Genomic DNA, 13,379 nt, shown 5'->3' on the forward strand with positions numbered 1-13,379 from the left:
TCGGAAGCTTCTGCCCTGGCCACATTCTATGGTGGGCCATCCCTGCTCCTGCCTCTTCTAGGCTCGTACTCATAGCTGGACTTGGAGCTGGTGAGCTTCACAAGAACCTGGCTCAGCCGGCTCACTTAGGGGATGGTCACTGCCTGACCCATCCCCTCAAGATCCCGCTATGGTCTGAGACCACCCCCCTCCCCCAGCCTTCCTATCCCCCTCATTTGCTGCCACCTCCCAGCTGCCCTGGCCACACCCCAGGAATTTCAGGTGGATTGAGGCTGCAGCAGGTACAGGAAGCTCAATGGCAGAGTCCTGCAGAGACATGACCTCCTCATCCCTTCTGACCTAGATCAGCCCCAGAAGGGGGGAGCAGGCAAGCCTGTTTGTATCTGGCTCCCTGATGGAACAGCCCTGATCCCCTTTGTGATGGCACCCCAAGTTAATGACAGTGAAATCTCTATTGATGCTCCAGACAGAAAATCTTATAGAGAAAGGATGATCCTGCTCAAGATCACAAGTATCCAAGGAAGAGTGCTGGCAACCTGCCCTCGAGACTCTGTCACGCTCCAGGCCATGTGGCCTTGACCCATGAGGAAGAGGATACAGGCACAGGGAGGGGCAGCGAGCTACCTGGGGCCACTGTCAGGCCAAGTAAACAAGCAAACAAAAACACCTCTGACAGTCTACTTTCTTCCCTGAAAGATAGATTGAGAAGTGTCCCTCCCAAGAAAAGTGACAGAACCACATGCCCAAGGTGGGGCCCAAGCTGGCCCTCAGGGGAAGAGCTGAAGCTGACTTTCCACAGCCAGGCCTAGGCGGACGTGAATACAGGTGTGAGAGGAGGACCAGGAGGCAGCCTGGAAGGCCATGCACCGCCAGCAGCCAGCATGCAGAAGTGGCGCTCCTCACCCCAAGAGGTCCTTGCAGGAGGCACCTGACTGGTTCCCTCACCCGCCCCCTAGCCGGGGCCCTGCTCAAGCGCTTCCCCCCATGTGGTTTCACCCTCACATGTCTTCCTGCCGTGACCTCTGTGCCACTGCTTCCTGGAGCGTCTGAGGTCAAGTCTCCACAGTTGAAAATAACCGCAGCAGTGAGGTCAGGTGGTTGATACAGGCATCCCCATCAGAGCCTGGCTCCAGCTGATTGATATTCAAATCTGGGAGTCTGGACAAAAGCCCTCTCTTCTCCAGGGCCCTGCTGATCCTATGTGCCTTTGCATCTCCAGCTCAGGACCCTCAGCCACACCAGCCTGGCAGCGCCTGATGCCCACTAGACACAGGTGCTACCTCACTTTCTGGACATGGCAGACCTCATCTCTCCTCTGGATGTGTACAACTATCAGCTCTGTCCCTCTAGTCTAAAGCTGGCCACCTCAATCTCCTTTCCTCCTGCTAGGCAACCGCAATCTCACCAGTCTATCAGATCTTCTTGAAAGATGGCCTTGCCTGCCATTTGCTTACACATCATCCACCCCTTCCTGTCCTGCAGAGACATCCTCAGCGCCCCCAGCAGAGGCAGGTGAGGACCTGACAAGAGAAGCAAACGCTGTGGGCCTACAGGAGGACTTGGGCAACCTGCAGTCATGTTCAAGGAGCCTGCCACAGGAGGGGGAAGGGCTTGCCTCTCCTGTCCATTTCCTGTGTCATCACTATCACCCAGCTACGCTGAGACCCAGGGAGAGCTCAGTTCTCAGCAGCTGTTTCTCCAGCACACTCACAGGGACCTCACTGCCCTCTCTTCTCCTGGGGCAGTGCCCACCCCTGAGGCCTGCAGGCTGGCACACCTCAGGAAGCTGGCTTCTGTTCTGCAGCCCCTAGCTTTCTGCAGTTGCTTCACCATGCACATTCTCTTCTTAGCTTTCAGTTCTTTGGAAGCCTCCCTAGCTTCATTCTCACTGACTCCCTAAAACGCAATATGGGGGTGCAGCTGGCTCCAGCCAGGCCCTGGATGGTCCTGGGGCACAGATCTTGGAGCAGGGGACAGCTGTTCCCCCACCCACTCCATGAATAGCAAATGTGACTGGGCATGTAACCGGGGACGGGGCTGAGTGCCTGATGCCCTTCAGTGACACACACAACCACAAATTAAGCTTGTGGTGTGTCATTATTTTGGAACCAATGATTGCTTTTATTTTCTGAAAGATTGAAAAAAAAAAAAAAGCCACTCCTTCCCCCTCCCCAAAAGGAATTCTCCAAGAGTACCACTCTAGCTTTCAAAGGAGGCATTGTTAATCTTTTGGCCATAAATAGGCAATTAACACTAGAGTCTAGTCAAGCCAGGCTCTTGCAGCCGCAGGGACTGCAGCAAAAGATTTGCTCTTCTATGTGGCCATTTATGTTTCTCAGCTCTCAACTTGAAGCTGCAAAAATGGGTGGCAATACAGCATTGGCTGAAACCACAGAATGTTCTAGATGAATCAGCTCCCATCAACAGGCGAATGCTGTTGCCGCAATGCTTGGGATGACAGAGGGCTATGACGCAAAAGGTAAAACAAGCCAACCTAAGGCTTGATGCCATGGAGCACCCATGCAGGCCAGCAGCCTGCACAGCTCAGACAGGCTCAGCTCTGGGCCTGGCTCAGTCATCAATCACACTTCATCTCAGGGATGGCTCTGTGTCCTGCTCTGGTCCTCACTGGGCTCTCACAAGCCCTGCAGACTCCATGCTCATCCAGGGCTTAGAGATACTTCAAAGGAGTCATCATCCTGATGTCCCTGGTAAGACTGCAGAAACAAGACAAGGAATGCCAAACTCCTACTAGGGTGTGTCAGGAGTCCCTTCCAGGCCCACTGAGGATTACTGGACTTTAATCAGAGTTCAGAGAGGCCATCCCTGTGTTTTCTGGAGATGCTGCTCCAAGCAGCTGTAAATTGACCAGATGAGAGCCAGCCTGACAACTGTACAAAACTATAAAGAATTCTCCTCTGACCCTCACCCACCAAGTTTTCCTCCAGCCCCAAGATGGAAATAGGGTTCCCCTAAGGGGGATAAGGATAGAGAAGCATCAGTAGAGGGGAAAAGCAGCCTGCTGGCCAGCCACTGAGCTACTGAGGGCTGAGACAGTTCCATGGTGATCTGGAAGTGCAGAGCAAGTCATGGTGAGCCACTCAGCCTTATTTCTAAGGAGGTGAGATCAAGTTCTGCACATCAGGGAAGGAGAGTCTTGCAGTCAGCAACCCCTGTGCCCTCAGGGAACCTGGTTAGGAAAGGGAGTTAAGGTTGCTCACTCTGCCCCACCCTATGCTATAGTGGGCAACAAGATTAACCCTTTATAGCCCATCCTGTTGGTCCCACCTTAACATGCACCAGCATGTACACTGCCTACCCCCGGTTTAGCAATCAATAGCCCTCCTGGCTAGACTCCCTGCCTCCTCTAGAACCCTCCATCCATACTGCTCATCAGAACCTATAGGAGCTTTGTAAGGTGCTTTGTCAAGTCCTCAAATGCTTCCACCCTGCACTTGGAATACAAGCCCAACTATGAAGATCTAGTGAGGAGGTGTGCCAGGCCCCTGGCCCACTCTGCTCCAACCACCTGGGGGCTCCTTCCAGCATCTTCCTGACACTGACTTCTGGCCATATGCTTCTGCCTGGACGCTCTCCTTTTCCCATGGTGGGCTCCGACACATCCTATAGACTTAGCCAAGAGTCCTGCTCTGAGGCTTGCCTTGGCCACCCACTGTGGCTGCTGTTTCTGCCCCTGGCTCATTTCCCTCATAGCTGTGATTCCAATACATTTCAAAAAGACCTCAGCAGCCTGCTGTCTTGCAAACGCTTACCGAGTCCAGAGATAACCACACCCACAGTATGTGAACAGGACACTGGGTTCCTGGTCTTTTATCCTGCCACTATCAAACATCAAACAGGAAGAAGAACACATTTAACCACCCATGCCTTGGAAACACACAACATTACGGATTAGGACAGTTTCCCCAAACAATTATGAGATTGTACCCAGCTCAGCACCAGTCAACCCCAAGGCTTCTTTGGTGCTCTGGAGATGGAGAGGGCATTGGCCTGAGGCTCGGGCAATTGATTGTCCTAGGCCTTGAAAGACCAGGCTTAGGAATCCCACCTCCAGATCCAGCCTTCCTTAATCCTCTAAACTTTAGGGAAACCCTTCTGTTGTTCCCAGACTGCTGAAGGAGAAGCAGAGAGCATGGGCAGAGACAATGAGGGGACAGAGTGAGGTGGGAGTCTGGGGCCTCTGCTGGAACCCTGCCTCTAGGGCAGCTCAGTTCTCATCCTGGGTGTTACAGTCTCTCTGTGCCTCAGTCTTCCTTTCATTATGTAGGTAGCAATGTCTTCTCTCCTCACACTAAATGAGTGCACTTGTAAACAGCACATAGGGCCTAGGACCACATACACAGGGACAGAGGGTTAAGAGTCAGCTGCCACACTGAGAGCTGCATTCAGGAGCACGGAGAGGAGGTGGTCAGAAGGAGATGGCTGTGAGCGCAGATGTGAGCGCAGGCCACAGAGATTCCTCACCTTGCACTCTAAGGGCTTGGAGGATTCTTGGAATTGAGCTGATCAGCGGTAAGAGGAATGACCCCTGGGCCTTTCCTATACTTCCCACACGCCATGGCAAGGCTGGAGCTGTCCTGAAACGGGCTGATGCTTGGCTGGGAAAGTTCTGTTTTCCTCCTGCGCACAGGCTGTGGTCTCCCAAAGCCAGGCCTCCAGGGTCTCCCAGGCCTCCTTGCCAGCACCAAGCGGGATTGGCAAGGGTGTTCCAAGCATGCCCAGGGTGCTGCAGGGCTCTCATCCTGGCACTGCCTCGTGTGAAGAGGCACCTGCCCCTGAGAGCCAGGGAGCATCATCACCTTACATCGCCCCAAGCTCCCTGCTCACAATGGCTCTCAATGGAAGCATGGAAAATCACCAGGTGGCAAGAAAAGCTGCCTCCCTGGCATATCCCCAGCTGAACTCTTATTTTTCTCTTCCCTGGAAGATCAAAGCTATTGTGTTAACATTGGGCCCGACTGCAAATGCAGCCCGAGGATGGCAACAAGGGCCAAGGAGGGGTTCTCCAAGAACAGAACCCTCACTTGGTTGTATGGGGCACTGACACACCTATCTCTGAGAGAAAAGGAAGGCCAGGTCCCAGCATGCTCCATGGGTGGCGGGATCCTGGCTCACCCACCACCAGCAGCGAGTGCAGAGGACAGCCAGGGGCGTCATGTGAGCATGGGAGGAGGCTGCAGGCCTCACCAAAGCTGTGTTCTTCAAGAGCCAACTGTGTGCCAGGCCCACACTACATCGCTCCTCCCATGCTCCCCATTTTACAGACACAGACACCCAGGCTTAAAGCCAAGTGACTGCCCAAAGACCGGAAGTGGCAGGATGGGGGCTGAGCCCTGGCCTGCCTAACTCCAAAGCTCCAACCTCACACCACCACACTACACCCCACCGTTGCTCACCTGGCCCCAGCCTCACCCAGGCCCAAGCCTAACAGCAGAAGCAGTGAACCTGGGTATCTAGAGGCCCAGGCTCTCCTTTGTAGGGTAAGTCACCGATACTCCCCGCACACTAGAGGCCTCGCCCTAAAGTGAGGGGATACTGCCAAAGCAGAGAAGGCAGATGTAGCTAATCACCCATCAGTTAGCAGTGGCTGCCAAGATGGCCCCCACTGAGTCCACCTGAACATCACTGCCACAGCTGATTTGCAAGGCCTGCCTGCCAAAAGCAGGGGAAGGAGGCACACTAACTGCTATGGCTCAGCATCCACTACACCTGGAGAGCCCAGTCTCAGGAGCCATCTTGGGGTGGCTTCTAGTCCAAATACTCCCCATGTGCCTACAGAAGATTTTGCCTTTACTTTTATTTAGCATTTCTTCTATTCCAACTGGAATTCTAGGGCTTCCTGTGCCTCCCTCCCTGAGCATATCTTCACACCTTGTCTGCACTCAGTGTGGTAAAGGGTGATCCATCTCTGAATTCCTCTTCTTGCCATCAGCACCATTTCCTAGCATGCTAGGAAGGAGGCTGAGAGTACAAAGCAGCAGGGAGTCTACAAACAGGTGAAATGCTGGCCACTGGGCAACCTGGACAAAAGAAGGCCATGGAGGCTCAGGTCAACCAGGCCTACAGCCTAGGGACTTGTCAGAGAATGGCACAGCTGGTCTGCAGCTGCCAGGGGCTTCCTGGACAGATCACACAGCCAGTAGTATGAAGGGCCAACTCCACATAGAAACTAAGGCCATTGTTCCTTGTTAAGGGTGGTCCCACTAACACACAGGGCAAAGAGCAGACGTTGGCCAGTGGAAATTTCACCCAAGGATGCCCCAGTCCAGCAAAGAGCGACAAGTTCTGAGAATCTGCCATAATCCTGCTAATTGCTCTGACTGCTCCTCAGCCAGTGAAGCCCGGTGGCCCTGCTTGACACGCTTTCCTGCACTCACCACAGGACCCCGGCTCTTCGTAGAGCCCGAAGTATGTGTGGCATCTTGTTTCTACCCTTTGCTTTTTTCCTTCTCCAAACTGCCCTGACCAGCTTTCACAGGTCCCTCAAACATCTGCTAACACAACAGCTGCTGCTGGTTGGTTCTGAGGCCTCTTCAGGGAGGGGGAAGAAGGGCCGGATACAATGTGTAGGCAGCTGCTATCAATCAATCAAACCTGGTTCAGCATATGACCTCTCCCTACGAATGCCTTGCTTCTGTTTGAATCACAGTTGAAAAATATAATTTGTTGCTCTTAAGCGGACCAGGTTGGGATTAAAAATATGGCAGGGACTGGGACACCCAAAGGATAGCATTCAAGGAGTAATCTTTGTCAATCAGGGGGCTTGAACTCAGGGCCTAGGCACCGTCCCTGAGCTTTTTCACTCAAGGCTAGTGCTCTGCAACTTTGAGTCACAGGCCACTTCCGGTTTTCTGGTGGTTAATTAAAGAGTCTCATGGACTTTCCTGGCCAGGCTGGCTTCAAACCGCGATCCACAGATCTCAGCCTCCTGAGTAGCTAGGTATACAGTGAGAGCCTCCAGCACCCGGCTTCAATAAGTAGTCTTAGTTTTGTGTTATCTGAAATCTTTGCTCATAGATGATCCATTCTAAATGGTTACACGAGGCTTGAGAAACAAGCAAGAGATGGTGGTCAAACCAGGCCTTAATGAGCAATCATTAATATCAGTGCAACCCTGTGGATAAGCAGCTCCTATGTTCAGACCAGCCCTGCCCTCAATGGCACACAGTCACCGTACTACAGGGAGGCTGCAGCCTCAGAGACACCCCAAGCATCTGGGACTCTAAAGGCCACCACAGGAGGAAATTACTGGAGAGAAGATGGGCAAGACTGAGCCAGGCCGATGGGGAAACACTGACTCACTGGGCTGCCTTCAAGCCCCTCACTCTATGGATCCAAGGGGTCATAGCAGGAACCAGGAGGATAGGCACACTTCCCTCTCTGGGCCACTCCTCACTTCTCTCCACGTGGCCAAGTCAACTACAGTCCCCCCCCCAAAAAAAATAATAAATAAAATAAAAAACTACAGCCCCATCGGGAGCTCCTGCCCACAATCTTGACACTGGAGCTTTAAGAAACATGAGCAAAGACCATCTGAAAGCCATTTTTACCCCCACCCTTGTCTCATCCTCACTCCTGAGTGAGCCACAGGCCTCTGGCTAACAACGGCTGTGCCCACAAGGGTGCTGTAGGGCTCCCACGGGTCTTTCCGTCCTGGTTTCAAAGGTAACAAAGGCAAGACAGGAATGCACATACAGCCAACTTTCTGTGATGGGGGCAAATCCAGATCTGTCACCATTTCATAACCCTGGACTTTCAACATGAGTTTGCAGCAGGAAGGGCTGAGCTGCAGGCAGACCTGGGCCTCCTTTGTTTCCAAAAGGAGGAGGAGAAGGCAAGAGGATGAACAAACAAGTAGCAGTAAATGGCAAGAACAGACAGACAGACAGACAGACAGGATAGCACAGGAGGCAAGAAGAACAAGAAGAAAGGAGTGCTTAGTGTGATGGTGTCTCCAGGAAACACCCACCCTCCAACCCTCCCTTTTGCTTCAAGTTGCTCACAACAGACCCACTCTTGCCCATCCGCCCCAGAGACCATGCTGTCTGCATTCATCCTGTGCCAGGGAGTGTGTGTGTGTGCACACAGACAAAAATGCACATATATATAGTATAGATACACGCACACAGACACAGATACATACCCACACAGATATATACATGTACAGATGCATACATACATAAATATATTATACACACATGTTAATTCTCCCACAGTCCTATGTTGGCCTAACTGTGGTATTTGCTACACAGAGCTACTTAGCAATTTCCCTAAGGTTCCAGTCTCCCTCTCCTAGAGGCCTTTTTGTTTGTCCATGTTCCATTATAAATGCAAACCCAAAATGAAATATGTCCAAAGGACCCTGGTGGGCCAAGCAACCAGCAGAATCCCAGTTTCTCTATGAGAAGATGAAATGGACAAGCCAAGTCAAACTTGATCCTAAGCCATGTCTATGCCCAGCCACTTGCTCCTGCTAAACTCAGCTGCAGTGCAGACAAGAACAGAACCAGGATCTCAGAAATCTCTGCCTTCCCTGGCCATCTGACTTTCTCAGGTCTCGCTCTAGCACCTCTTCTGCTGGCAGGCTGGAAGGGCTCTGATCCCCACTGGCTACTATAAGGACAGGGAGGGAGCCCCTGCATGCTCCCATACCCTCAAGATCTGCTCTGCAGCCCAGTCAGCCAGGGTTTATCAGAATACCCAGCTGTTCCCAAAGTCTAACTGAAAAGATACTTTGCACCTTTAATCTGAAGTGTCTGGTTCCAGAAGCCACAGGCAAAGGGACTCTTTCACAGGAACACACAAGTCGAGCACACAGCAAGATCAAAGGCCCAGCAACCGTTTGTGAGCCAGCTAAAAGGAGCAAGAGCCCGCACCAAACCTTTCCTTCCACAGATACTGAGCCACCTACAAGCCCTTCTCTCATAGGCATAGGTCTGCATAGACGCTGCAGGCTTTCTGGTATTACAAATGACTCAAGCCACAGCACAGAAAGCGAGGGTCCTTGTGTGGGCAGTTAGTCTGGCCTCAGCCATCCCTCCAGCAGTGGACTGGACACTATACCACTAGCAACAGGGCCATGGTTGTGAACCCAGGCTCAGGCCGCTACACTGATCAGCCAAGTCCAGGGCTTCTCATGATCACATAAGGAGTTCCAGGGCCATTGGCCTGCCCCTCCTCAAGCTAGAAATCATCCAGTGGAGGTGCCACTGCGGGCAGAGTCCACAACCCCAGGCAGAGTGAGCTGGCAGGGTTGGATACCCCACTGGAGATGGCTCAGGGGTCCATAGCTCTATCCTCACGGCTCTGGCCCCACGCCATTAGTTACACATGCTTCCCAGGGACTCTCTCTACTTTTCCTGGATACTGTGCCACCTAAGGCTCGAAGCTGAGCAGGAGGCCAAAAGCAGACAGGCTGAACCAGGGCAGCTTCCTCAGGCTGTAGCATGCCTTCCTGGATCTTGGATGCCTGCCTGGAGCAAATGAAGCAATCTATACATCTGGGCATGGACCCACCGAGTAATATATTTTTAAACAGTTTCTACCCAACTGAGGCCGGAAAATGTCTCCAGCAATGCCAGTGGTGTTATTCCAGATTGTGGCTAGTAAAATATAATAACATGTGTTAGTTGTTTTTACTACCTCTCTAGCTTATTAGCTAATAAAATAGGCTCAGTATTATAAAGCTAGCTGAGACTATGCACTGCACTCAGAACTCAGGGTTCTGAGTTTCCTTCAGAAGTCATTCAGAGCGATCACCTTTCCAGACTTTTTATTTAAATTCATCTGAAAGAAAAAGCTGTCTCTGGGTGCCCAAGGCATGTGTTTAATCACTGTCAAGGCACTCAAGTCAGAAATGTCCGCGACACAGGGAGAAAGGGACACACCCAGGGTGGAGAGAGACGATAAGAAGCAGGCAGGTTCTGGGCCCCACACTTCTCTAGGTTCCTCCTCCAGTGGAACCCTGGCCACGGGGAGGTACAACACATCAGCAGCAGCTCCAGCTGCCCGCACCAGAACCTAAAAGTCTGGACTCCAGGGCCAGGCATCTCCTAACCTGGAGACACCTGTGCCTCCTCATTTACAGGGGACCCCCTATGCTGAAAGGGGAACTACAGAGACAGGAGAAAGCTCCATGGACAGAAATAGTTTCCATTCCCATGCAGGAAGAGGCCTAGCTAAGACAACAGGCTGTGGCCTTGAAGGGTGATAGCTGTGCCCATCTGCAGCAGAGCAGACAGCATGAGCCTGCCTGCCCAGGACGTGCCCATGGTCTGAAGAACACAGCCAATCCTTCTGAGACCACCCCTGACCAGCAAGCAGGTATCCATCTCCCCAAACCAAGCAACAACCAATGTCTATCCCCAAAGACTAGAAAAATCATGGGTGTACTACATCACTAAGTAACTGAGAGACTCCCAGATGGGCACAAGGCCCACCCACCCACTCTGATGTCACCAGAGCAGCCCTACACCCTGGGCCTCACCACCACATTCGTATCCTTGGGCCTCCCTGGCAAGAATCAAATGTAGCCAGTCCTCAGACTCAGAGACTGTCCTGATGATGGCGTTTATCTCTTGTAGACCAATACCTAACATCAGTGCTGGCCCTAGGCAGGGCTCCAAGACAGAGGATGAAGTCCACAGGACACAGGCATGTGCCAGAGGCTCTTCTTGTGGTGAACACTGGCAGTCACAGAGGGTACTGATCACAGCTGTTTGGTGGTTTAACATTTTCAACAGTATAATCAATGAATAAGCTTCTCTCTCCAACATGCTCTCTTAACATTAGTTAGTGCCTGTGGCCCTGACCTATGGATGAGCACAACCCAAGTGACTGTGACTGTCAGTGTCTCAAAATGGGCGCACAGTGGGTCCTGAAGAAAGGCCTCCGGTGAAGAGCCCATCAGTGTTTGGTCACTGCCCATCCATGCCTGCCTCTCCCATCTGTCTGTCCAGTACCACCAACACTACGCTTCACAGGGAAAAAAACATGTTTTCAATAGAGAAACACTTTTTTTTTTTGGTCAGTCGTGGGGCTTGAACTCTGGGCTTGGGCGCTGTCCCTGCACTCTTCAGCTCAAGGCAAGCGCACTCTACCGCTTGAGCCACAGCACCCACTTCCGGTTTTCTAGTGATTTATTGGAGTTAAGAGTCTCACGGGCTTTCCTGCCCGGGATGGTTTTGAACCGCCATCCTCAGATCTCAGCCTCCTGAGTAGCTAGGATTACAGGTGTGAGCCACCGGTGCCCAGCTAGATTTTTTTTTTTAAGGTTGGTCATGGGGCTTGAACTCTGGGCCTGGGTGCTATCCCTGAGCTCTTCAGCTCAAGGCTACCATTCCTTCCACTTGAGCCACAGCACCACTTCTGGTTTTTCTGGTGGTTTATTGAAGAGTCTCACGGACTCCCCTGCCCAGGCTGGCTTTGAACCCGGATCCTCAGATCTCAGCCTCCTGAGTAGCTAGGATTACAGGTGTGAGCCACTGGCGCCCAGTGAAACAGATGTTTTTGATACAGCAATTTGAGGCTGGGGTGCCAATGGCTCATGCTTGTAATCCTAGCTACTCAGGACACTGAAATCTGAGGATTAAGGTTCAAATCCAGCCGTGGCAGGAACGTCTGCAACTCTGATCACCAATTAATCACAGAAAAAGGCAATAAAGCTGAGGCTAAAGTGGTAGGAGCACTACCCTTGAGCAAAAAGAGGCTCAGGAACAGCGCCCAGACCCAGAATTCAAGCCCCAGGACCAGCAAAAAAAAACAGAAAACCCTTGAAATCATTTTTCTTTAAACAGGATTCTAGAAACTTTGTTAGTACTGGGGTTCGAGCTTAGAACCTCAAACATGCTAGACAAGCACTTGACCATGTGGTCAGCCTTGAATAGGATTCTTAAAACAAGGAAATGAAGCCACTCCTGGGAGCTTCTGGAATGAACACCATATACTTAGCTGAATGGACCAGGAACAACAGAGACCCCAGCACACCCTCCAGACCACTGGATGCTTACCTGTGCCATCTTGGCAAGGTCTAGGGAAGGCCTCTGCTCCTGGACTTCGTCGGGGCGCCGCCGTTTCACGCCGACCTTCTTATCATTAAGGACACATGGCTGGGAACGGCTACGGGCGAGCCCACTGGAGCGTCTCGCAGGCTCCGGCGTTGAGGCAGGTGTGCTGTTGGCTGAGGGTGGACAGTATTCTGCGAAGGAAAACTGCTCGTGCGTGCAGGAGAGGGACCGCTGCAGGTCCAGCCGGCCCCCTCCCACAGGGTGCGGTTCCGGGATCCAGTTGTCACCCCCCTGGCCACAGGGGGCTGAGCCCAGTGGCCCTTGGCAGGACGGTCCCCCAAAGCGGTGCAGCCCAGCCTGGTGGCACGGCGAGGAGAGCCCGTTGGCCCGGGCAGGGAGGCTGAAGCTGGAGCTCCTCTGCATGGTGCTGGCACCACTGGAGTAGCGCTGGACGCTGCCCCCGCTGTAGCACCGTCTCTTCTCCACAGGAGTCCAGACTTTGGACCCCAAGGGCCGCCAAGACGTCCGGCAGCTGGACATCTCATCGGAGAAGGACAGTGACCGGCACTGGCGCTTGCTGGGGGGTGCCGAGGGATTCCCATTGTGGTCGCTGATGCTGAGGTCTTTGATCAGGCTGGTCACTGCACAAGCAGTCACTGCCTCCCGGTGCCACAGGGAGCTGTCCTGACACTTTTCAGGCAGGCATTCCCAGATGCTGGTGCTCGGCTGGTCAATCTGAAGAGGACATTTCCTGTCCAGCTCTCGCCATCTGTCATTTTCTGGCGGATAAATAACAAATAGGAAATTAGACTTTAGAGGCCCTCTCAACAGTCCTCTACTTCTACACCAACAGCCTACGAGCCACAAGGAATCTTTGGAGTTCAAAAGGCTAAAAACTACCCAGTTCAATCCCATTTCACAGAAGGGAAACTGAGGCGTGGAGAATGGAAGTGAGTGACTTCCAACAAGCTGAGCTTGAAGCAGAGTGAGGCTGGGGATTCGCATACATCCCTGTCATTTCTGATTTGGTTTTCTTCCCAACAGACAGTAATGCCTCCTGGAAAAACACAGAGCAACATTTTCCACCCAAAATCTCTCTCACATCTTCCCTGCAAGTGGCAGACAGCCACACATTTGCTATGTCCTTGGCTCAGTTCCCTGATGCTTTGTGGACAGGACTCAGTGCCAGCAGACCATACACAGGTGAGCTTCTGACACATCAGATGACCATGGTCAAAATGGGGCAGGTACTACATCTCAACACCACCTTTAAAACATTTGCTGATAACACAAATTGCATATTCATGGACATATGTCCCCTCCACCAAAATGTTCGACAATATGAGCAACAGT

General features: G+C 52.3%; 1 protein-coding gene across 4 annotated transcripts in view; it reads right to left on the reverse strand.

Moving 5' to 3' along the window:
- The window catches only part of Fam53b (family with sequence similarity 53 member B), a 106,800-nt gene that overhangs the window by 36,874 nt on the left and 56,547 nt on the right, over positions 1-13,379 (reverse strand). For all 4 annotated transcript variants that reach the window (XM_042701370.1, XM_042701371.1, XM_042701369.1 and 1 more), the window contains one exon: positions 12,030-12,805. In XM_042701370.1, the coding sequence (XP_042557304.1) occupies positions 12,030-12,805 (776 nt within the window). The remainder of the gene's footprint in view (positions 1-12,029; positions 12,806-13,379) is intronic.

Source organism: Dipodomys spectabilis, unplaced genomic scaffold (genome assembly GCF_019054845.1).
Source record: "Dipodomys spectabilis isolate Male_0828 unplaced genomic scaffold, ASM1905484v1 ptg000289l, whole genome shotgun sequence".
NCBI classification, from domain to species: domain Eukaryota; kingdom Metazoa; phylum Chordata; class Mammalia; order Rodentia; family Heteromyidae; genus Dipodomys; species Dipodomys spectabilis.